At 41.6% G+C, this 26,214-nt stretch overlaps 2 protein-coding genes across 2 annotated transcripts; both read left to right on the forward strand.

The window, feature by feature from the left end:
- The first annotated feature begins 9,406 nt into the window (after positions 1 to 9,406).
- LOC124119614 lies at positions 9,407 to 15,063 on the forward strand. The gene is made up of 6 exons (XM_048386563.1): positions 9,407 to 9,438; positions 9,795 to 10,156; positions 10,516 to 10,599; positions 10,765 to 10,936; positions 11,053 to 13,904; positions 14,948 to 15,063. The coding sequence occupies exons 1-6, from the start codon at positions 9,407 to 9,409 to the stop codon at positions 15,061 to 15,063; spliced, it is 3,618 nt and encodes a 1,205-aa protein (XP_048242520.1).
- Positions 13,459 to 16,231, forward strand: LOC125374878. The gene is made up of 2 exons (XM_048386564.1): positions 13,459 to 16,000; positions 16,092 to 16,231. The coding sequence occupies exons 1-2, from the start codon at positions 15,067 to 15,069 to the stop codon at positions 16,229 to 16,231; spliced, it is 1,074 nt and encodes a 357-aa protein (XP_048242521.1). The 5' UTR covers positions 13,459 to 15,066.
- The last annotated feature ends 9,983 nt before the right edge of the window (positions 16,232 to 26,214 follow it).

Consider the following 26,214-nt stretch of genomic DNA (forward strand, 5'->3'; position numbering starts at 1 on the left):
CATATTTAAGTTATGATATAGTATCATTGTATATTTAATATGTATGTTACACTCCCGGGAATAACAAATGGTCAGTCTATTGAACTGCTTCATACTATCGATAACTCGGATGGACAACTCGAAGTAGCTCTATGCGACGTAACGTATTACCCACTGTGGACCAATATAAATGCTATAAAAAATAATAATAAGATGAGTATACCAGGTGAAAACAATGGTATTGACAGAGAACTCATTATACCTGATGGGTATTACAGCGTATGCTCACTCAATGATGAATTTTTTAAGTCTAATGGAATGAGTATCACACAAAATGAGTCGAATGGGACAGTGAAAATATACACTGGAGAAAAAGGTGTAATTATTTACGAGTACTTAGCAATTACACTTGGACTTGAACAGTCAGCATTATTACCACCCAAAAAAAACAGTGACTGTATATGCATTACCCGATTTAGTTCCCTATAAAGAGTTGTGCATCCATCTGGATCAGATCAGTACGACGGATAATATTCAACAAGAAAGTCCTTCAACTCTACTCAGATGTGTTCCAGTTAAAGATGAAAAATACAATAGCGGTAGAACGGAATCTTTCTCAACATTACAATATAAAAAATTAAAGCGTGGTATTATTTCAGACCTCAAAATTTCTGTATTAGATGTAAAACATCAACCTGTACATATAGGATACTTAAGTGTAACACTCAATATTATAAGTGATGGTTGATTCCATATTTAAGTTATGATATAGTATCATTGTATATTTGATATGTATGTTACACTCCTGGGAATAACAAATGGTCAGTCTATTCAACTGCTTCGTACTATCGATAACTCGGATGGACTACTCGAAGTCGCACTATGCGATGTAACGTATTACCCGAGGTGGACCAATATAAATGCTGCAAAAAATAATAACAGGATAATTATATTAAATTCATATGGTAATAGCAAATCCATTACTATACCTGATGGGTATTACAGCGTAAGCTCACTCAATGATGAAATTTTTAAGCCTAATGGAATTATTCTCACACAAAATGAGGCGACTGGGACAGTGAAATTAGTCACTGGAAATCCACATATAATTGTATTGGGTCAACCAGGTAGAGAGGAATTTAATCGCTTAATTGCCGCACATCCTTATATTAAATTACCCGATTTAGTTCCCTATAAAGATTTGTTCATCCATCTTGATCAAATAAGCACGACGGATAATATTCAACTAGAAAGTCCTTCAACTCTACTCAGATCTATTCCAGTGAAAAATGAAAAATATAATAGCGGTAGAACGGAATCTTCCTCGTCATTACAATATAAAAAATTGAAGCGTGGTATTATTTCAGACCTCAAAATTTCTATATTAGATGTAAAACACCAACCTGTACATATAGGATACTTAAGTGTTACACTCCATATTAAAAATAATGGTTGATGCATCAGGCCCTGAAACAGTAAGACAATGTAATACAATTGCGCTTTCCGATCTCGGAGACACAGAAGGATTCGGTAAACCCGGTACCGATGGTAAGTTATACGCTTTACACTTACACGATAATGTATACAATCGGAAAGAAGTTACATTCACGGGTAATCTAGGAGATTTAAGCGATGTTGATGTTAGTAGACTCCTTAAAAACACTTCGTACAATATTACTCGCAACGACGATAATAAATGGACTATGATCGAAGCAAACATCGAGTGGCTACTGAATATCGTCATTACCCCACCTTATGTGATGATGGGTAAGGGACATAGTTTAACTAAGATAATAAATAGTGGCATCGTACTCGCGGCTTATATCCCGTCAAAACGAAAAAGTGTGTTAGTTACCCCCCTGCCAGAAAACCCAGGTCATATGTTATATAGTCGTTCGGCCTTAAAAAATGTTACTTTAAATTTGGTTACTGAATTCGAAGATATTAAAGATAACTTGAGTGCAATACCTAATCTTTCTACGCTTATTATTGAAGTCTTGTTCGGAGATGCACCGGAAGATGCCTTTGAAATATTACCAGGTCTATCGATTAAATGGCTAAAGAAACACCAACGTCAACGTTGCAGTATTATTCATATCGGAGCATCGCCCGTTGCAACCCTCGAGGGGGTCCAAATTATTAAAAGTGACAGTATTTCTCTTTCTAAGATATTCTTGCCGTATAATATACATTTGATAAGATTGATGTATAGTCTCAAAACATTTAAGCAAGACCAATTAAAGACTATTATATGACCGTAATATACACTATGAGTTTATATCCGGCGCTCGGTGAAGCATTTGAAAAGATGGAAACTGTTGATGGATTTCGATTACATCAAATAAGCGACATAAAACATCGAATAGGGAAGGATAGGGAGTTGAGACTTGGATTGTATAAAAAGTATCGCAGAGCCGTGAATGCTCTGGACAGAGTTGACACCATGCTTTTAGTATCTGGCATGGGACTCGGTGTAGCGGGTATCGGTTTACTATCAACTATAATCGCCGCGCCTATCGTGCTCGGCATGGAAATAACCGCTGGAGTCTCGGGACTGGCAGGAATAGCGATAAAATTCATTTCTCGTAGGTTACAAAAGAAAGCATTAAAACACGATAGTATTCGGATACTCGCCGAAGCAAAGTTGAACAGCATCGAGGATCATATTTCGACAGCAATGGCCGATTGTAAGATATCCGAGGATGAGTTTCGTTTAGTGCTGTCGGAACTCACCAAATACAACGAAATGAAGCAGGATATTCGATCAAAATCTCGTAAGACCAGTGGTATTAGTGAAGACGAGAAAAAAAAGTTAATAGAACAGGGGAGGCAACAAGCGCGTCAATTATTCCGTGCCAAAACCAAGGAACTGGTTGGAGATTAAAAATAGATTGTTTACTATCGTGTGATTACATTTAGACAAATGCTAACATAAATATATAATAATGGAGAAAGCTATTCAATGGAAAGAATTACCACAAGGTTTTTATTATATCAGTGATGTCAAACCAACCAAATACGGTTATCAATTGTTTCTTATCAATTTACAAAAAGAGTGTAGTTATATAGTCTGGTCTCCTAGTAAAATGAACGAAGAACTTAATAAAAATGTTGAATATCGCTTTATCGATAAAAATAATAAAGAATATTTTTATTACCATTTAGACTCATCTAAAGCAATGATTGGCCCCAGGTATTGGTGAGCTAGAGCCAATTTAACTTAATCTCATGACTATCATTAAATCACATAATCATTTTGGCATAAAAAATTCCATCTGTAGTAGCAGTATAGGTATATAAATCCAGCTCCAGTGGAAGTGAGCCAGAACCCCTATTACCTATACTACTCAAGTCTTAACTCGACAAACCTAAATATCTGATAGTTCTAACTCATTTGGCTCGTCTATTTCGGCAAAATCAGCAAAATCCAAACCAGTTAAACAGGCGTCTATCGACGATTTTGTCCAGGGACCCTGGTTGTCTCTGACAAACGACCACGAGTCCGTTCAGCTAGTTCCGTTCCGGGAATCTGATACTTGTCAATCCAGCGATGTGTGTCAGTTTGCAAGTACACATGGAATTGGATCAAGTATCACGGCTGTCGATCCAGTGCATCATATTTCGGATCAGCAAGGGCCACAACTTGGTGAATCAGGGTCGACGGCGACCATCTTCTTGGCTCGATCGTAGCGCCACCAGTGGCTATTACGACCATTCTATTCTATACCTCTCCCATATGGACTAATAAGATTCCACCTCTCGTATCACATGCATTTGCTTCAAACAAAACGGTGGCGCCCAGTGAAGACGATCTGATCGACTATCAAGATCTATTTTGTGGTAAAACGGTTCTTACTTCGCGAAGTACATCAAATCACGTGAGCACCTTGATTAAAAACATGAACAGATTTGGAAAATATCTGTTGACAACGAGTTGGCGAGGCACAGGCTTTGCAAATCCTGCAATCGACCGAAATCTGCATGACAGTTTACGAACCGAATATCGATTTCGGTGCGCGATTTTGATTGGACTATGCATAGACTCAATAGCCCAGTCAAAATCTAACTCCATAATCCCAGCCTAATTCGGCAAGGGTGGAAACTGGACTTTTATAGTCAGTTAACACTCTTGATCGGGAAGATGACGGTTACGGGCTCTCATAATACCCTGCTTTCGGATCGGATTCCCAGGGTGCAGACCCATCCACGCACCTCGGATCCTACAGTGAGTGAGTGAGTTGGGTCTAACGCCGCTTTTTACAGTATTCCAGTCATATCACGGCGTGTCAGCTTAATGTGGGAGGAAAGCCCGAAGTGATGCAGGTCTCAGACGCTTACCACTTCGGTGAAACCCACGTGCTGACAAACCTAGAAACATATTCGGGGCGGACCGGGATTCGAACCCACAACCATAGGTTCCTGGCGTGCCCAAGGGACGCAACTCTGCACAGCGAATCGCGGCGGCTTAGACGACTGGGCCACCCGTGCCCCCCGGATCCTACAGTAGTTGCTGTCGATCCAGTGCATCATATTTCGGATCAGCAAGGGCCACAACGGGGTGAATCAGGGTGAATTACGGGCTCTCATGATACCCTGCTTTCGGATCGGATTCCCCGGGTGCAGGCCCATCCACGGACCTCGGATACTACAGTATTTGCCACACCAACTAAGGAGATGGATATGATGTTATTACGTTACCTAACGTGAAGTTTGATCCACATGAAGGGAGTTTGGTCGTACATTCCCAGAATTCATTGGTTGGATGATGTGTTACTTACTTGGCATATTGGCAAAACATTGGGAGCTATTCACAAGCTGATACCGACAGCCAAGACCCCCGAGGAACCAGCAAGATCTTTTCCTGTGGAACTTGAAAAATACCTCCGGAGAGATGTTGTACGTTTTCACTGTCGCAATCTACTACTATTCACTCACTCAATCATCAGCTGGAAATAAATGTCATTAGAATATTGTTACAAGTTATACCGGGTTATGAATAGTATATCAAAAGAACATACACACACTATCTCAAATCTAAACATGTTAAATATGGTGTGAGACTAATCAGTTTTGAAAGTTTATGTGAGATCACTTTAATAACTCTGTTTAACCCAGCTCTATCACTTACTTTAAAATAGTTAAATCAGTACAAATAATATCCTCATACAGGACAATGATCTTCAGTACAAAGAAGACGCCATCCCATGAGTGAGTAAAAATTTAACGTCGCATCGGCATTATTCCAACCCATGAAAGCCTACACAAGACAAAGTTTATACCCCAACATACACCGCCGGCCATCTGACATGAGGCTTGAACCAATTCACTTGGCTGCAGGTGTGGGACTCATCTAAAACCAGACTTACCGTGTTGCTGTACAAGTTACCTCCCCTCCTACCTCTATACAGAAAGTAGGATTTACTTCCTTGTTACGTGGACAAGACAGACACTCCCCTGCACGTTCTTCACGTCTTACCAGGTAAACAATACAAATAACGATGACTGTGGCATAAACAACCTTCATTCGCTCACTTTTCTGTGTAGACAATATAGACACAAATTGATTTAAAACCTGGAGAATTTATATTAAAGGGTTTATACTTAGAAACAGAAAATACAACGCATCATTATATCAATAGTTGAGGGTTCCATTTGACAATCTAAACAACAAATTTTACAGTTCACACTGATTTTTATATGTAACCAATATAATTGATTATTATCACACAGGACAGTTATTTTCAGGATAAATGTTCGTGCCTTATTCTTCCCCGCCCTGAACGCAGGGAGGTTAATAGGTTAGAGTGTTTTTGACTGAAGGAGCGCGCTTTGATCTGGGCATGTCTTAACCTGCCACATTCTGTTTCGTAAGGGAGACAATGTATGCAATTTGTTAATTTTGTTAATTTAGGGGAAATGTATCTCGCTTAGCTAAATTTAACCGGTCTTTATTTTGTAAGAATAAGCTATTAAGTATTATCACCTTTAGCTATATCTTGGTGTCGAGTATCACGCACTGGCCTTGCAATGCTGTACTTCGTATCTTATTCAAGCTGTAAGCTGCCGCGGGTTTGTCGGGTGAGTGATCATCTCCCTTCCCCGAATGGCTCTATTGCGCACTACCGTTCAGTGTATGGTAAGTTATTCAGGCTGCCAGGGAGGCGGTCAGGTCAAGCATGCAGGTGACGTGCACTCAATCTATCTCTCTTCACAATGCTTTTGCAACTAATTGTTCAACACGATGAACACAAGGCTTCTATACAGTATGACTTTGTTCAATAAACAACACATGTCAAACAACTGGTTTGATATGAGAACTTCGTAATTATTTGTCTTGATAATGTCATGTATGGTGCTTGCTCTGTGTGCAAAGTTGAGCACAGTATTGTTTCAAGTAATTCACTGTGTGTAATGTATGATTCAAACCCTTTACAACTCTACATGGTCGGTTGCTTTGACATTGTGGTTAACTTCCGGCAGAGATGGTCAGTAGATTGCAATTATTTTCCTTAAAAATAATTCGTTGCATGATATATTCATCATGTTGGGTTCAACATCGTAACATTCTTCTAAACATACTTCAAATCTAAAACCGGAAGTAATCACAACACTAACCCTGCTAACCAAACGGAACCGTACACAACAGTAATGAATGAATGAGTGAGTTTGGTTTAACGCCGCTTTGGAAAGTATTCCAGCTATATCACGGCATATTAGCTTGATGTTGGAGGAAAGCCCGAAGTGATGCAGGTCTCACACGTTTACCACTTTGGTGAAACCCATGAGTACGGGTATGGTGCTGACAGACCTAGGAACATAAACCGGGATTCGAACACACTGTCACACCGAATATATTATGCTTAACACGCAAGCATCGAGTTCCTGTGAACTACGAATACGCGTACTTGTCTGTAACCACCAGCCCCCCCCCCCCCACACACACACATACACTCCTCTCCCAATTGATATATCTGAACTGTTGAAACAATTGAAACAATTTGAAACTTGAAAGTGTACGAACTTGTCTGCAACCGGAACTGGATCCATGTAATGTGAACAATACATTCCTGAAGTCATGTGACCCAGAACGAATAACAATGAAGCCACACCTCCGAGAGCTGTCAAATAGCGATATAAGTCTAGAAAGCTCCCTGTAAACATCGGTTGATAACAACCCTTGACTGTGATGGCATCATCACGCAACTTGATAATGTTAACAATCCGGTCGGAAAGAGCTCGGACCCCCAACCCTGGATCGCGAAGGCAATCGACGACTGTCAAAACATCTAAATGTAGACTGTAAACTGTAATATTTGATACGGACGACAAATCACTTGAGGCACCAAATCACCAGCACGCAAAGTCAGCGATCTAACCCACTCAGCCACCGAGGCTTCCGACCACTGGTAGTTTAGATCATGTACTTTGAGTACCCCCCTGACAAGTGTAAATTGGCACGGCTCCCATGGCCGAAAGCTATGAATACACAATGCCATTTAGAAAGTGGTCAAATGTAACTAATGTTATATTTGGGATAACATTAGTTACATGATCTAGATCTAGTACGTGATCTAGACTACCAGTTGTCGGACTTTCATTTTGTGGAAGCCTCGGTGGCTGAGTGGGTTAGATCGCTGACTTTGTGTGCTGGCGATTAGGTGCCTCACCCTGGCAGGTGTGGGTTCGAATCCCGGACGGGACTCAACCCCCCAAAAGTACTAGAATCTGTACTTTACTACGAAAGTGTTATCCCAAATATAACATAAGTTACATTTGACCACTTTCTAAATGGCATTGTGTATTCAAATCACTTGAGACTTGTGATAACTGTAACTCTAACGTGTATGCTTGAATAATTACGATATTGGAATATTCCGTCGAAATGAATGCTGAATGGATGTCCCAATCTCGGAATTGTCAGACGTCATCCGAACGTCGAGAAGAAGCCATCCGGATGTCCTCAAAGGTTAATAATCACTAATCCGCGATCAAATACTTAGAGAGCAGACCAAGTGTTAATATTGGCCATTTTAATTAACGTAAACATGACTGAAATGACTGACATGACTCAAGTTGGAATTTACAGTTTATTTGATTCTGTAACTTGGAAAAACACTGCTTAAATTAAGGTATGTCATCCTTGTAACGTGCAACATGATGCTGGTACCATGGTTGAAATTAGTGTGATGGCTATGAGTTTTGAATATCTGTTAACCTTGCCAGAACAGGAGGTTTTTTTTGTCTTCTACTTTTATATTGCATAAATATTCTGTAGGTACCACATGCAAATTACAATTTCTTATATCTTCTTGGTTACGCATGTGTGCTTTATGACAGTACAGGTACAAAATTTCTTTGCATCGTGTTGATTCTGTGGATCAAAGTTACCTTGTACACATACACTCATACCAATTCATTTAGACCTTAGACAAATCGTGTCTGACAAAACCGTTGAAGCACATCACTGAGCTCCAGGTGTGTGACTTGTTTCCACCCTGGTTATGCCGTCATACTTTGTTCCCCTTCCAAATTAGTACCTGTGGTTACCACTTGTGCCGCTACTACTACTACTACTACTACTACTACTACTCATACTACTACTACTACTACTACTACTACTACTACTACTACTACTACTACTTCTTCTCCCACTACTATTACTATTACTGGCCCATTTGCATTGCATGCTGACAAATACTTGAGTAATTGTTTCTTATAAGTATTCTGAACACTAAATGTGATTCTTAACCCAGAAGAAACCATCAAGCCATAGGTTAATGCCCCCCTGTGTTAGGGTGTAGTCACATTTAGTCATCACAGTCACCGAGTATGACCACCTGCTTCACCTTTAGCCTCCCAGCATGACGAGTAATAGAATGCTGGGACACTATTCTAACCCAGATCCCCACTGGGACTTGCCTGATTCTAATCTATCTCCTAAGGCATGGTTTGTTTGTTTCAGAGTCTCCTTCTTCATGTTCTTGGAATCTGAAATGCTTGTATCGAACAAACTACAGCTTTTGAAGGATGGAAACTGACAACAACGTGCCACAGGATGGCGCTGTGGCTAGACCATTCACAGATACTGTAGCTGCCACAGAGGGAAGTCAGCAACAGGGGAGACAACTCACTACAACATCAACACAAGATGGCGCTGCTGCTAGACCTTACACAGATTCTGTAGCTGCCACAGAGGAAAGTCAGCAACAGGGGAGACAACTCACTACAACATCAACACAAGATGGCGCTGTGGCTAGACCTTACACATATTCTGTAGCTGCCACAGAGGAAAGTCAGCAACAGGGGAGACAACTCACTACAACATCAACACAAGATGGCGCTGTGGCTAGACCTTACACATATACTGTAGCTGCCACAGAGGAAAGTCCGCAACAGGGGAGACAACTCACTACAACATCAACTCAAGATGGCGCTGTGGCTAGACCTTTCACTGATACTGTAGCTGCCACAGAGGAAAGTCAGCAACAGGGGAGACAACTCACTACAACATCAACTCAAGATGGCGCTGTGGCTAGACCTTACACATATTCTGTAGCTGCCACAGAGGGAAGTCATCAGCAGGGGAGACAACTCACTACAACATCAACACAAGATGGCGCTGTGGCTAGACCTTACACAGATTCTGTAGCTGCCACAGAGGGCAGTCATCAGCAGGGGAGACAACTCACTACAACATCAACACAAGATGGCGCTGTGGCTAGACCTTACACAGATTCTGTAGCTGCCACAGAGGGAAGTCATCAGCAGGGGAGACAACTCACTACAACATCAACACAAGATGGCGTTGTGCCTAGGCCTTACACAGATTCTGTAGCTGCCACAGAGGGACGTCAGCAGCAGGGGAGCCAACTCACTACAACATCAACTCAAGATGGCGCTGTGGTCGGACCTTCCACGAATACTGTAGATGTTGCAGAAGGAAGTCAGCAGCAGGGGAGACAACTCAATACATCAACACAAGATGACGCTGCGGCAAGACCATTCACAGATACTGTAGCTGCCACAGAGGGACGTCAGCAGCAGGGGAGACAACTCGCTACAACATCAACACAAGATGGCGCTGTGGCTAGACTTTTCACAGATACTGTAGCTGCCACAGAGGGAAGTCAGCAGCAGGGGCCACAGTCCATTTCCACAACAACCCACAACTACTTTGGTGAGGCTGTATGCAAAATCTGACTTAGTTTTCTTTTTGAGGAAAACAAAAGGAGGCAGGAGATCATCTAGGCACCATAATCAGTGTGTAGAGTTCCGTCCCATGGTTGTTGAAGAATCCTGTGATCTTTTGTTTAAATTTATATGTTGATTATGTTCCACGCTTTTTCAGAATCAGAACTGTACTTTTGGGTAAACATCTAAGACTTGCATCATTTCCCTCATTTAGTTGGCATCCCTTACTCACTCACTCACTCACTTCAGTGGAGAGCCTGCAGCATGTAAACAAAACAAAGAATCTGACTAGAAGATGTTTTATTTCAGTGGAATACACCCTAACTTCGTTCCTTTTTGCTCCAGGTTCTACAGTTTCACATTATGACCTGTCCAACTCCTCTAACGTGGCAATGGGGGATGGCAGACATCAAGGCTGTATATCTCAAGGTAGGAGAGGCAATGAAACAACCCATTGTAAAAAGCTTTACATTTTATTCAGAATTAAACTCATAACCTGAGATTTAGCAAACACGGAATAACAATTTAAGTTTTTAAATAGAAAAGGAAATATGATGTTCATATACGCATTATATTTGATGTCATTGTTTTCAGAGTGTCTCAGTGTTAGGATCAACCAGCTCAGTGATATGTTTGTGGAAACCCATGCTCTTGACAAAGCAAAAGAACTTCTGAAAAGACACAACCACGTGGCCATCTGCGGATCCCCTGGAGACGGGAAAACTAGTGCTGCTCTCAGGATCTGTGAAGCGTATATGAAGAAAAAGTATCAAGTATTGTTTGTTGAAAGTATTGAAGAGTTTGACAGTGATGTCGTCATTAAGCGAAAGTGTGACATGCTGCTGTGTTTGACGATGTCTTTGGCTCTGTTGCATTTCCAAGCTTGGAGAAGATACACAAAATGTTCAATGCCTTGGTTGATGTTTTACTGCGCTTTACAAGAGACAAGGAACTGAAAGCCAAGGAAAATCAACCCCAGAAGAAAATTAACAAAAGAAGGAAGAAGGAAGATGAGAAGCAATGTGAAGATGAAAAGACACCAGTGTGTAACTACAAGCTTCGCTTTATATTCACATCCAGAAGCTACAACTGGAATGAAGGATGTGCAAGACTACATCAATTCAAAGTAAATCTGTTTAAGCCTGAAACCATTGTTGATATGATCAAGACTTGTTTAACCACAGAAGAAAAGAAACATATTCTGACATTGTTCAGGAAATGCCAAATGTGCGATATCTCCAATAAGGACATGAAAACCATTATTCAGTTACAAGACAGCATGTTTGGATTTCCTCTGATCTGTAAACTGTATTGTACCAACCCAGCCTTCCAGATGCACAACATTATTGACTTCTTCCAGAAACCTGTGACCTACCTGAGAGGTGACCTTGACGCCATTGTCCGTGAAGGCAGCAGCAAGTCGGCAGCTCTAGTTCTCCTCGTCCTGTGTGGAGGGAAATTGAACCTTGCCTCTTTTAAGGGGAAGGAGAAGAGTCTCACTGATCTATTTCAGGCTGTAAAGGAGGATGTCGCGTGTTGCACTCGGACAGACATTGGCAGGGAGATCAGCAACTTTACTGGCACCTACTGTACAGTGGAGAATCATGTAGCCTCCTTCTCCCATCCATCCATCTATGATGCTGCAGCATGTGCCTTGGGGAATCTCAATGAAGATTTTTTACTGGAACATTGTTCCCTGCAGTTTTTATATGAAAGAGTGAGGCTGAACAAGGATGATCACCAGCAGACAACACACACCGATGATGTCACAAACATGATCTACATCACCTCAAGTCTCCACCCGTTAGTGATCAGCAGATTGGTGGAGGGTGTCCGAGAAGGATGCTTCAGATGGACAGTAGGCCACCCTGTATTCAGCAGTGCTCAAATAGTCTCCGACTTCTTGACACAGATGATGGCAGACTTGCCAGATGTTGTTCACAGGAAGGATAAGAGCTCAGGTGAATGTTTTCTATACTGGGTTTCACTGTCAACTAACCATTCACTGTTTGAACACACAGTGTCACTGATGTGTAGAGAGGGAAGCCTTTCACATTCTGTACTCGCTGACTTCTATGAGAGTATCATAGGCTGTACACAACATGGCAATCTTAGGCACCTGCAACATATTGCTGCTGTACTCAAACAACGTGGGGAATACGATGTAGACAGGAGGACAAGGGGAGAGAGGACTCCGCTGATGATTGTTGCTGAAGCAGGACAGTTAGGTGTGTTCAACTTCCTCCTCCAAGAAGGAGCTGATGTTTCAGCGACAGACAAAGATCGTTACAACTGTCTTCATCTTTCATGTAAATCAGGAAGCAAAGATATAGTAAATGTTATCATTGAGAAGTTTCAACACCTCATCAATAGTCTCGATAGTAAGGGAAACACCCCTGTTATGGTGTGTGCTGAGTCAGGGCAGGTTGAAATCCTCAAGTTCCTTGTTTCACACAAAGCAGATCTTACTCTCGTGAACGATGACAAGCTAAACGCTTTCCACATAGCATGTATCAACGACTATGTATCAGTTGTAGAGTATATGCTGATATGTGAACACATAACCATAGAAATGCGAGGAGGGTTGGGGTATCAATCAACAGTCATGATGGCAGCTGAAAGAGGACACTCTGATGTTTATAATCTTCATGTGTTGGAGGGAGCTGATCTGTCACTTACTGATAGATACAAAAGTGACTGCCTGATGTTGGCAAGTGAGGGAGGTAACGTGTCTATAGTGAAACACCTCCTGTCATTAAAAACATTTGACATCAACAGACAAGGGGGGTGGTCTAAACAAACAGCAGTTATGATGGCAGCTGCAAGAGGACAGTATGATGTTTATAATCTGCTTGTGTTGGAGGGAGCTGATTTGTCACTAACTGATGGAGAAAACAGGGACTGCCTGATGTTGGCAAGTGAGGGAGGTAACGTGTCTATAGTGAAACACCTCCTGTCCTTGAAAACATTTGACATCAACAGACAAGAGCTGTGTTCTAAAAAAACAGCAGTTATGATGGCAGCTGCAAGAGGACAGTATGATGTTTATAATCTTCATGTGTTGGAGGGAGCTGATCTGTCACTTACTGATTTATTCAACAGTGACTGCCTGATGTTGGCAAGTGAGGGAGGTAACGTGTCTATAGTGAAACACCTCCTGTCCTTGAAAACATTTGACATCAACAGACAAGAGCTGTGTTTAAAAAAAACAGCAGTTATGATCGCAGCTGAAAGAGAACACTATGATGTTTATAATCTTCTTGTGTTGGAGGGAGCTGATTTGTCACTAACTGCTGAATACAACATGGACTGCCTGATATTGGCATGTAAGGGAGGTAACGTGTTTATTGTGAAACACCTCCTGTCCTTGAAAACATTTGACATCAACAGAAGAGTGGGGTGGTCTAACCTAACAGCAGTTATGATGGCAGCTGCAAGAGGACAGTATGATGTTTATAATCTTCATGTGTTGGAGGGAGCTGATCTGTCACTAACTGGTCGAGATAACATGGACTGCCTGATGTTGGCATGTGAGGGAGGTAACGTGTCTATTGTGAAACACCTCCTGTCCTTGAAAACATTTGACATCAACAGACGAGGGGGGTCATGGAAACTAACAGCAGTTATGATGGCAGCTGAAGGAGGACACTATAATGTTTATAATCTTCTTGTGTTGGAGGGAGCTGATCTGTCACTAACTGGTCGAGATAACAAGGACTGCCTGATGTTGGCATGTGAGGGAGGTAACGTGTCTATAGTGAAACACCTCCTGTCCTTGAAAATATTTGACATCAACAGACGATGGGGGTTTTGGAATAAAACAGCAGTTATGATTGCAGCTGATTCAGGACACTCTGATGTTTATGACCTTCTTGTTTTCGAGGGAGCTGATCTGTCACTATCTGATGAAGACAACAATGAATGTGGACATGTGAGGGAAGCAGCGTGTCCATAGTGAATCACCTCATTTGGTTGAAACGTCTGGCCGAGGTGAATGAAAATTCAGCCATAAAAAGAACGAGTACATTACTGAATGAGTCAGTTTGACAAGGACCCAGTCACGGGAATAAACACTAAAGTTTATGACATGCTACCGGAGTCTGGAGTGCAATAATCACTACCCAAGACAGAAAAGAAACAAGCCATGGTTTTGGACAGAATGTGTTTTGAAGATATATATTTTTGTAAATTATACGCGTGTGTCCTTGTAATCATGAAGGATACTAAACCATCCGTAACCATGGAGATCCGTACCCAACGAAAATGGCTAACCCGTAACAAAAAGTCTCGCCAGATTCGTATCTGTTTTGGTGGTGTCATGTTTTATTTGGCTTGCCCGAACCCTTATTTGAAGGATCGGTATCCAGATTGGGATTACCCGTACCCATTTATGTTTTTAAAGCGAAATGCCCGAAACTGGATTGCTTTAACAGGTACAGAGCACGAAAACGTGTTTCTAATCATTTATTCAACAGTAAATTCTCATATATTCTGACCTGCACTTTCATAGCAATCTGTTCATTGCACTATAACATTTCCCAAATTCATTCTTTTTACATTTCAAACATTCGCCCGGTATACGTTTCTGAACGTTTTCATTATACAGTACAAACATTCATTCATTTTACGTTTGAAAATTCATTGATTTTACATTTCAAAAATTCATTCATTCATTGGTTAATGAACAATCAACCAATTCACTCGACCAATGTCCGTTGTTTGTCTTCAAGTGGCATTACTTGCTCAACTCAATCAATGTCCGTGGTTTGTCTTCAAGTGGCCTTACTTCCTCAACTCAATCAGTGTCCGTGGTTTGTCTTCAAGTGGCCTTACTTCCTCAACTCAATCAATGTCCGTGGTTTGTCTTCAAGTGGCCTTACTTCCTCAACTTGATCAATGTCCGTGGTTTGTCTTCAAGTGGCCTTACTTGCTCAACTCAATCAATGTCCGTGGTTTGTCTTCAAGTGGCCTTACTTCCTCAACTCAATCAATGTCCGTGGTTTGTCTTCAAGTGGCCTTACTTCCTCAACTCAATCAATGTCCGTGGTTTGTCTTCAAGTGGCCTTACTTCCTCAACTCAATCAATGTCCGTGGTTTGTCTTCAAGTGGCCTTACTTCCTCAACTTGATCAATGTCCGTGGTTTGTCTTCAAGTGGCCTTACTTCCTCAACTCAATCAATGTCCGTGGTTTGTCTTCAAGTGGCCTTTCTTCCTCAACTCAATCAATGTCTGAGGTTTGTCTTCAAGTGGCCTTACTTCCTCAACTCAATCAATGTCCGTGGTTTGTCTTCAAGTGGCCTTACTTCCTCAACTCAATCAATGTCCGTGGTTTGTCTTCAAGTGGCCTTACTTCCTCAACTCAATCAATGTCCGTGGTTTGTCTTCAAGTGGCCTTACTTCCTCAACTCAATCAATGTACGTGGTTTGTCTTCAAGTGGCCTTACTTCCTCAACTCAATCAATGTACGTGGTTTGTCTTCAAGTGGCCTTACTTCCTCAACTCGATCAATGTCCGTGGTTTGTCTTCAAGTGGCTTTACTTCCTCAACTCAATCAATGTCCGTGGTTTGTCTTCAAGTGGCCTTATTTGCTCAACTCAATCAATGTCTGTGGTTTGTCTTCAAACAATCAGTGTCCGTGGTTTGTCTTCAAGTGGCCTTAAGTGCTCAACTCAATCAATGTTTGAGGTTTGTCTTCAAGTGGCCTTAATTGCTCAACTCAATCAAAGTCTGTGGTTTGTGATATTAGTCCTCAAGTGGCCTCGTCACCTAGAGAGCTGCAGTCTGAAAGCTGATATCTCTCTCTGCTGGTATTTATACCGGCTTCTGAAAGGTTCGCCTAAATGGCCTGGCCGGGCCCGTGTGCGAAATACGCATCAGTCGGAAAGCGCACGTTAAATCTCCAAAGTAAGTAAGTAAGTAAGGTTTGCCTTGGTGTGACAAATCATATGTAGTTTCATTGGGTATGGATTCACCTTTTTGGGGGGAAGGAGTAATCAAGCTGATTAGGAACAAGTGGGTACGGGTTCTCCAACACTTGGTAACGAGTCATCCAGTTGATTAGGAACGAGTGGGTACGTGTTGTCCAACACTTGGGTACGAGTCATCCAGTTGATTAGGAACGAGTGGGTACGGCTTGTCCAACAGTTGGGTACGAGTCATCCAGTTGATTAGAAACGAGTGGGTACGGGTTGTCCAACACTTGGGTACGAGTCATTCAGTTGATTAGGAACAAGTGGATACGGCTTGTCCAACACTTGGGTTGAGTCATCCAGTTGATTAGGAACAAGTGTCTACGGGTATCGAACACTTCGGTACGAGTCATCCAGTTGATTAGGTACGAGTGTGTACGGGTTGTCCAACAGTTGGGTACGATTCATCCAGTTGATTAGGAACGAGTGGGTACGGGTATCCAACCCTTTGGTACGAGTCATCCAGTTGATTAGGTACGAGTGGGTACGGGTTGTCCAACACTTGGGTACGAGTCATCCAGTTGATTAGGAACGAGTGGGTACGGGTTGTCCAACACTTGGGTACGAGTCATCCAGTTGATTAGGAACAAGTGTCTACGGGTATCCAACACTTTGGTACGAGTCATCCAGTTGATTATGTACGAGTGGGTACGGGTTGTCCAACACTTGGGTACGTGTCATCCAGTTGATTAGGAACAAGTGGGTACGGCTTGCCCAACACTTGGGTACGAGTCATTCAGTTGATTAGGAACGAGTGGGTATGGGTATCCAACACTTTGGTACGAGTCATCTAGTTGATTAGGAACAAGTCGGGACGAGTCATCCAGTTGATTAGGAACAAGTCGGTACGGGTATCCAACACTTGGGTACGAGTCATCCAGTTGATTAGGAACGAGTGGGTACGGGTATCCAACACTTGGGTACGAGTCATCCAGTTTGATTAGGAACGAGTGGGTTCGGGTATCCAACACTTGGGTGCGAGTCATCCAGTTGATTAGGAACGAGTGGGTACGGGTATCCAACACTTGGGTACGAGTCATCCAGTTGATTAGGAACAAGTGGGTACGGGTATCCAACACTTGGGTACGAGTCATCCAGTTTGATTAGGTACGAATGGGTTCGGGTTGTCCAACACTTGAGTACGAGTCATCTAGTTTGATTAGGAACGAGTGGGTACAGCTTGTCCAACACTTGGGTACGAGTTATTCATTTGATTAGGATCGAGTGTGTACGGGTATCCAACACTTGGGTACGAGTCATCCAGTTGATTATGTACAAGTTGGTACGGCTCGTCCAACAGTTGGGTACGAGTCATCCAGTTGATTAGGAACGAGTGGGTACGGGTATCCAACACTTGGGTACGAATCATTCATTGGATTATGTACGAGTGGGTACGGGTTGTCCAACACTTGGGTACGTGTCATCCAGTTGATTAGGAATCAGTGGGTATGGCTTGCCCAACACTTGGGTACGAGTCATTCAGTTGATTAGGAACGAGTTGGTATGGGTATCCAACACTTGGGTACGAGTCATCCAGTTTGATTAGGTACGAATGGGTTCGGGTTGTCCAACACTTGAGTACGAGTCATCTAGTTTGATTAGGAACGAGTGGGTACGGCTTGTCCAACACTTGGGTACGAGTTATTCATTTGATTAGGAACGAGTGTGTACGGGTATCCAACACTTGGGTACGAGTCATCCAGTTGATTATGTACAAGTTGGTACGGCTCGTCCAACAGTTGGGTCCGAGTCATCCAGTTGATTAGGAACGAGTGGGTACGGGTATCCAACACTTGGGTACGAATCATTCATTTGATTAGGAACGAGTGGGTACGGGTTGTCCAACACTTGGGTACGTGTCATCCAGTTGATTAGGAACCAGTGGGTACGGGTATCCAACACTTTGGTACGAGTCATCCAGTTGATTATGTACGAGTGGGTACGGGTTGTCCAACACTTGGGTACGTGTCATCCAGTTGATTAGGAACAAGTGGGTACGGCTTGCCCAACACTTGGGTACGAGTCATTCAGTTGATTAGGAACGAGTGGGTATGGGTATCCAACACTTTGGTACGAGTCATCTAGTTGATTAGGAACAAGTCGGGACGAGTCATCCAGTTGATTAGGAACAAGTCGGTACGGGTATCCAACACTTGGGTACGAGTCATTCAGTTTATTATGTACAAGTGGGTACAGGTTGTCCAACACTTGGGTACGAGTCATCCAGTTGATTAGGAACAAGTCGGTACGGGTATCCAACACTTGGGTACGAGTCATCCAGTTGATTAGGAACGAGTGGGTACGGGTATCCAACACTTGGGTACGAGTCATCCAGTTTGATTAGGAACGAGTGGGTTCGGGTATCCAACACTTGGGTGCGAGTCATCCAGTTGATTAGGAACGAGTGGGTACGGGTATCCAACACTTGGGTACGAGTCATCCAGTTGATTAGGAACAAGTGGGTACGGGTATCCAACACTTGGGTACGAGTCATCCAGTTTGATTAGGTACGAATGGGTTCGGGTTGTCCAACACTTGAGTACGAGTCATCTAGTTTGATTAGGAACGAGTGGGTACAGCTTGTCCAACACTTGGGTACGAGTTATTCATTTGATTAGGATCGAGTGTGTACGGGTATCCAACACTTGGGTACGAGTCATCCAGTTGATTATGTACAAGTTGGTACGGCTCGTCCAACAGTTGGGTACGAGTCATCCAGTTGATTAGGAACGAGTGGGTACGGGTATCCAACACTTGGGTACGAATCATTCATTGGATTATGTACGAGTGGGTACGGGTTGTCCAACACTTGGGTACGTGTCATCCAGTTGATTAGGAATCAGTGGGTATGGCTTGCCCAACACTTGGGTACGAGTCATTCAGTTGATTAGGAACGAGTTGGTATGGGTATCCAACACTTGGGTACGAGTCATCCAGTTTGATTAGGTACGAATGGGTTCGGGTTGTCCAACACTTGAGTACGAGTCATCTAGTTTGATTAGGAACGAGTGGGTACGGCTTGTCCAACACTTGGGTACGAGTTATTCATTTGATTAGGAACGAGTGTGTACGGGTATCCAACACTTGGGTACGAGTCATCCAGTTGATTATGTACAAGTTCGTACGGCTCGTCCAACAGTTGGGTACGAGTCATCCAGTTGATTAGGAACGAGTGGGTACGGGTATCCAACACTTGGGTACGAATCATTCATTTGATTAGGAACGAGTGGGTACGGGTTGTCCAACACTTGGGTACGTGTCATCCAGTTGATTAGGAACCAGTGGGTACGGGTATCCAACACTTTGGTACGAGTCATCCAGTTGATTATGTACGAGTGGGTACGGGTTGTCCAACACTTGGGTACGTGTCATCCAGTTGATTAGGAACAAGTGGGTACGGCTTGCCCAACACTTGGGTACGAGTCATTCAGTTGATTAGGAACGAGTGGGTATGGGTATCCAACACTTTGGTACGAGTCATCTAGTTGATTAGGAACAAGTCGGGACGAGTCATCCAGTTGATTAGGAACAAGTCGGTACGGGTATCCAACACTTGGGTACGAGTCATTCAGTTTATTATGTACAAGTGGGTACAGGTTGTCCAACACTTGGGTACGAGTCATCCAGTTGATTAGAAACGAGTGGGTACGGGTATCCAACACTTGGGTACGAGTCATCCAGTTGATTAGGAACGAGTGGGTACGGGTATCCAACACTTGGGTACGAGTCATCCAGTTTGATTAGGAACGAGGAGGTTCGGGTATCCAACACTTGGGTCCGAGTCATCCAGTTGATTAGGAACGAGTGGGTACGGGTATCCAACACTTGGGTACGAGTCATCCAGTTGATTAGGAACAAGTGGGTACGGGTATCCAACACTTGGGTACGAGTCATCCAGTTTGATTAGGTACGAATGGGTTCGGGTTGTCCAACACTTGAGTACGAGTCATCTAGTTTGATTAGGAACGAGTGGGTACAGCTTGTCCAACACTTGGGTACGAGTTATTCATTTGATTAGGAACGAGTGTGTACGGGTATCCAACACTTGGGTACGAGTCATCCAGTTGATTATGTACAAGTTGGTACGGCTCGTCCAACAGTTGGGTACGAGTCATCCAGTTGATTAGGAACGAGTGGGTACGGGTATCCAACACTTGGGTACGAATCATTCATTTGATTAGGAACGAGTGGGTACGGGTTGTCCAACACTTGGGTACGTGTCATCCAGTTGATTAGGAACCAGTGGGTACGGGTATCCAACACTTTGGTACGAGTCATCCAGTTGATTATGTACGAGTGGGTACGGGTTGTCGAACACTTGGGTACGTGTCATCCAGTTGATTAGGAACAAGTGGGTACGGCTTGCCCAACACTTGGGTACGAGTCATTCAGTTGATTAGGAACGAGTGGGTATGGGTATCCAACACTTTGGTACGAGTCATCTAGTTGATTAGGAACAAGTCGGTACGAGTCATCCAGTTGATTAGGAACAAGTCGGGACGGGTATCCAACACTTGGGTACGAGTCATTCAGTTGATTATGTACAAGTGGGTACAGGTTGTCCAACACTTGGGTACGAGTCATCCAGTTGATTAGAAACGAGTGGGTACGGGTATCCAACACTTGGGTACGAGTCATCCAGTTGATTAGGAACGAGTGGGTACGGGTATCCAACACTTGGGTACGAGTCATCCAGTTTGATTAGGAACGAGTGGGTACGGGTATCCAACACTTGGGTACGAGTTATCCAGTTTGATTAGGAACCAGTGGGTACGGGTATCCAACACTTGGGTACAAGTCATCCAGTTGATTAGGAACAAGTGGGTACGGGTATCCAACAGTTGGGTACGAGTCATCCAGTTGATTAGGAACGAGTGGGTACGGGTATCCAACACTTGGGTACGAGTCATCTAGTTTGATTAGGAACAAGTGTGTACGGGTATCCAACACTTGGGTACGAGTCATCCAGTTAATTAGGAACGAGTGGGTTCGGGTATCCAACACTTGGGTCCGAGTCATCCAGTTGATTAGGAACGAGTGGGTACGGGTATCCAACACTTGGGTACGAGTCATCCAGTTTGATTAGGAACGAGTGGGTACGGGTATCCAACACTTGGGTACGAGTCATCCAGTTTGATTAGGTACGAATGGGTTCGGGTTGTCCAACACTTGAGTACGAGTCATCTAGTTTGATTAGGAACCAGTGGGTACGGCTTGTCCAACACTTGGGTACGAGTTATTCATTTGATTAGGAACGAGTGTGTACGGGTATCCAACACTTGGGTACGAGTCATCCAGTTGATTATGTACAAGTTGGTACGGCTCGTCCAACAGTTGGGTACGAGTCATCCAGTTGATTAGGAACGAGTGGGTATGGGTATCCAACACTTGGGTACGAATCATTCATTTGATTAGGAACGAGTGGGTACGGGTTGTCCAACACTTGGGTACGTGTCATCCAGTTGATTAGGAACCAGTGGGTACGGGTATCCAACACTTGTGTACGAGTCATCCATTTGTTTAGGAACGAGTGGGTACGGGTATCCAACACTTGGGTACGAGTCATCCAGTTGATTAGGAACGAGTGGGTACGGGGGTCCAACACGTGGGTACGAGTCATCCAGTTGATTAGGAACGAGTGGGTGCTGACGCTATGTTGGTGGAAAATATTGTAAATTTAATTAGCCTGGTGTTAATTTATTAATTGATGTATGTCATGTTACCATGTGATTATATCTGTTCAAACTTGGATGTATTTTAATGACAACAACGATGTTTGTCAGGGACTATTTCTTTTCTACACTCTTGCATCGTGGCTATTTTTAAAATTTAAGTGGACATTAAGCCTTGATAAACAAATACCTAATACACTAGCTATTGAAGATTTCCCGATTCATTTCTTCCTCTAGCGTGTTTTAAAGTATATTTCACTTTGGATATTTATGGTAATTAAACTTGATTGCACCGATTGATTTATTCCATCCGCTGTTTGTCATGTCTAAGGTTTCGGTCCACTGTCAATTATGTTTATGTTTGGCATAATGACTGTTAATAACGTGGATGTCCGTTTTCACATCAAAGTCATAGATTCATGATAAAGTATTTTCCTGTTGTCTACACTATACGTTCATTATTCAGACACATAGGCACACAATGTATACGTTCCTATATCTCTTGAATTTGTACCTGTAATATGATATTCGTTCCCTGGTTTGACATACATTGCCGACAATTCAAGGCAATATTGACAATATGTTTGTCCGGTTTTTCAGTTAGCATTTGATAAGTATTTTAGTCCATCTTGTTACTGTCCGAATTATTAAAGGACATATAGGAGAACATCAATACCTGGAATGAGGGTTTATTTGCTGCTTGGTCTGAATCGTGCTTGTCCTTAATTTTGTAATCTCAGATATCAGCACAAATCAGTTTGTTTATCATGTTTGATCTATTCGGTTGGTTGGTTGTTTAACGTCGCACTCAGCAATATTCCAGCTATATGACGGTGGTCTGTAAATAATCGAGTCTGGAACAGACAATCCAGTGATTGATGTCATGAGCATCGACCCACGGACGTCTATTCGGTCACTTTGTACATCTTGAGGACAATACCAATTGATAGAAGCAACTGATCGTTTTGTAAATTTCACTTGTCATAGGGTTAATCCATCGTCCAAGATGGCAGCCACTGACGCTATCTCGGTGGAAAATATTGTGAATTTAATTATAAGAAATAAAACATCAAAGTAAATAATAAGATTTCAGCATCATAGATAGTTACATTGTTACATTTTCATTGTTGATAGCAATGTTTATCCATCACTGAATGTTCGTAGCACTTGTCAGACATGACCTAATTACCACTGTGCATCACTACAATATTTACATCCATGAATAATCTACCGACTGGTGATGTATGCATTATTATCATACAGGTTGATGTATGTGTTACCTCTAATAAATTCTCTTGATGTCCTGACTAGTTCTACAGTGCCCTAATTGTTTTTGGACAAACAGGACATTCAGGACATTACATTCAAGGCCTCAGTAAAGCCTTCAAAAAGTTGTATGGTAGACATGTGGAGACATTTCCAAAGTTGACGCATCAGTGACAAAATTATTTTTGATGTAATTTCCTACTTTGACTTTGTCATACAGGTACTTTATATGTATATATATTTACAATGTGCATACAGATTTCCATAACTTATTCACATAAAGAAATATAAAGTTAGAAGTTAAAAGTAAAGTGAACCTCAAGGGGGGCACGGGTGGCCCAGTCGTCTAAGGCGCCGCGATTCTCTGTGCAGAGTTGCGTCCCTTGGGCACGCGAGAAACCTATGACTGTGGGTTTGAATCCCGGTTCGCCCCGATTATGTTTCTAGGTTTGTCAGCACCATACTCGTGCTTGTGGGTTTCAATGAAGAGGTAAACGTCTGAGACCTGCATCACTTCGGGCTTTCCTCCCACATTAAGCTATCACGCCGTGATATGACTGGAATACTGTTGAAAGCGGCGTTAAACCCAACTCTCTAACTCACTCACTCACTCACTGAACCTCAAGGTCGGGCACAGTTGGCGCACTGACGTCACACAATACAAGGTATAATGCTAAATAATGAAGTGTCACAGCTTGACCTGTCGGTCCCTTGTGACGTTGTCCGTCATTTGTAATGAAGGATGACTGATTGACGCCCCTAGCGAGTCTAGGGCAAGTTTCCGCTTCAGCATAGATAAGATAAGCATAAATGTCAATCAAGTTAAGTCAATTTATTCATGTTCATTCAAATGAAAGTGTATAATATCCATTGCATATATAATCCAATGAAAACGCAGCATTTTACATTCTAACGATAGCCAATGGTTATTTTATTTCTGTTGATGTAATTATTGCCATGTCTTTAGACTGCGTGTCAATGTGATTTGTTGTTGTTGTTTTTAATACTTTTAATGTTACATAGATTTACATTGTGTAACATGACATGTAATATACTTATTAGGTGGAGGTTACATACCTATACAGCAAATGTTAGTTGGCTACAGGCATACAACAATGTTAACAAATGGTGATACGAGCAGGTTATATTTGCCATGCTTAATGGGGTCACCATTAGCTAGGTGTGAAGTTAATCATATGAACTAGAAAATTCATTTGCCAAATGTTACCATTTTCTGTCAAACTGTCTTTTTGTATTATTTGTGTGTGCAATTATTTTCTCTATCCGAAATATATTGATTAAATCTTCAGAAAGTTTTCAAGTAACAACTTGTTTTTCTTAATACTTGATACATGTATATATTTTTTTGCATGCCAGTATGTGATTTAACAGAATGTTAGAGTGTTTACCCAAGTAAAACAGAGCATTTTGTAAATGTGAATTGTTTTGAACATTTTGCATTCAGAAAATAATTCTGCTTTGGCCCAAAACTCTTTAACTTGCTTACAATCCCAATATACATGAAGTAAGAATTCAGTATCAGTTTCACAAAATGAGCATAGATTTTAAACAATTCTTTCTTTGTATAGATGATGCGATGAATACATTTATATTGAAAATCAAGTAATTTTTCATATATTGTACATTTTCTGTATCTGATAAAAACATCCTTCCATGATATATCTAGGTCAAGAAAAGTATCCCATCCCATACTGTTAGGAGATTTGCTGTAGTGTTAATTTTATCATAAAAATATCTTGAGCCTTTAGGCGCTACAAGTAAGTCCATCAAAATTGTGTTTAAATATTAATTATATAGGTTAATGTGATTATTTCTAATAGCTTCTTTCCAGGATTTTGGTATGTATTAACCCGGTAATAGTCAAGTATTGTGCCTTCAGTTTGGTATTTCCTTTTAAGTCCATTAAAGGGCAATATATCATCTTCATTATAATGAAATCTGGTTTTTTAAACTAAAGGTTACACCAAAGAGGTTTTTATAGTACCTCTCCAATGTTTGTGGAGTTATTTTTGTGTCTTTACAATGTTCCCCAGGCAGCCAAAACATCTCTCCAGTAAGGGTTAGCTAAGTGTATACAGTTTTCGATATTGTCCCCAAGTAGGAATATGTGTTTAAGTGGAAAGATGCTAGGGTTATAACAGTTTTTGTATTGAAGATATTTCTTTAGAACTGACAGTTTTTGAGAAATTATAAAAAACCTTACCTCTATCATTTACAGTCCACCTTGGTCATATTTTCTAATTGATATTGTTCATTATATTTTGTCCTTTTTATCATTCCTGATGAATCTGTACAATATTTTGTTCATCAATAAATTCACTTGGAGGGTTTGAATGAGAGGGAAATATATGTACTTAGGTTGACAGGGCCAAGGTTTTGACAACAGTTATTTTACTTATCAATGTTACATTTCTTTTCCTCAAATTCCCTCAAATTTTAATTCGTTAAAACTGTATTTCGTCATAAGCATATGTACAGCGTACATACAACAAATGGACGGGAGCAAGAAATATTTTGTTATATCCATCAGTTCGTTGTAAGCATGTTCATTATAAATGTAGTTTACTGCATTGCAAAGTGTTCCAGTCTAGTTTCAGATCCTACCATAATTTGATGTCTCAGCCTGTCATTGACCCTATCCATGATGCTTTTGTTTTATCAAAAGCTTTTTCAAAGTCTGTAAGTAATAGTAAACCAGGCTTATTTTGTCATTTTGTTTCAAACAAGATATCATATGGTAGTGGTATGTTTTCGTTAATACATTTCCCAGGGATAAAGCCAGGTTGGTTTTCATGTATACGAGTATTAAATGTCCAAATGAAGTCAAGTCTAGCTTGCTGTTTTTGGCCTTTTCTTCCACCGTGTGTATTTCTTTGCATCTTGATTTTTGTCTCTGCAAACATCAATTAGATCAACGCTTTCTGTTTTTTCAACTAACTTTGTACTAACTTTCTTGGTTTGGGATTGTTGATGTGCTTATAATTTTCCAAATCGACAGCAGATTGAGAACCAAGTTCCAATTTCCTCATATAACCAGTGATTGGTTTTCAAATTCGTCAATATAATTGAATAAAGTTTTGTAAAAAGCAGGTTCAGCTTGATATGGCCAATAAATA

The sequence above is a fragment of the Haliotis rufescens genome, unplaced genomic scaffold, assembly GCF_023055435.1.
Source record: "Haliotis rufescens isolate VD_foot unplaced genomic scaffold, xgHalRufe1.0.p SCAF_6, whole genome shotgun sequence".
NCBI classification, from domain to species: Eukaryota; Metazoa; Mollusca; class Gastropoda; order Lepetellida; family Haliotidae; genus Haliotis; species Haliotis rufescens.

Bases quoted from the DNA above. Each gene is read 5' to 3' on its own strand.
- LOC124119614 (XM_048386563.1), top strand. From the start codon at position 9,407: ATGGCGCTGTGGCTAGACCTTTCACTGATACT. The intron at 10,157-10,515 runs GTGAGGCTGTAT...TTTTTGCTCCAG, and splicing joins AACAACCCACAACTACTTTG to GTTCTACAGTTTCACATTAT. The intron at 10,600-10,764 runs GTAGGAGAGGCA...CATTGTTTTCAG, and splicing joins TCAAGGCTGTATATCTCAAG to AGTGTCTCAGTGTTAGGATC.
- LOC125374878 (XM_048386564.1), top strand. From the start codon at position 15,067: ATGTCCGTGGTTTGTCTTCAAGTGGCCTTACTTGCTCAACTCAATCAA. The intron at 16,001-16,091 runs GTTCGCCTAAAT...TAAGTAAGTAAG, and splicing joins TTTATACCGGCTTCTGAAAG to GTTTGCCTTGGTGTGACAAA.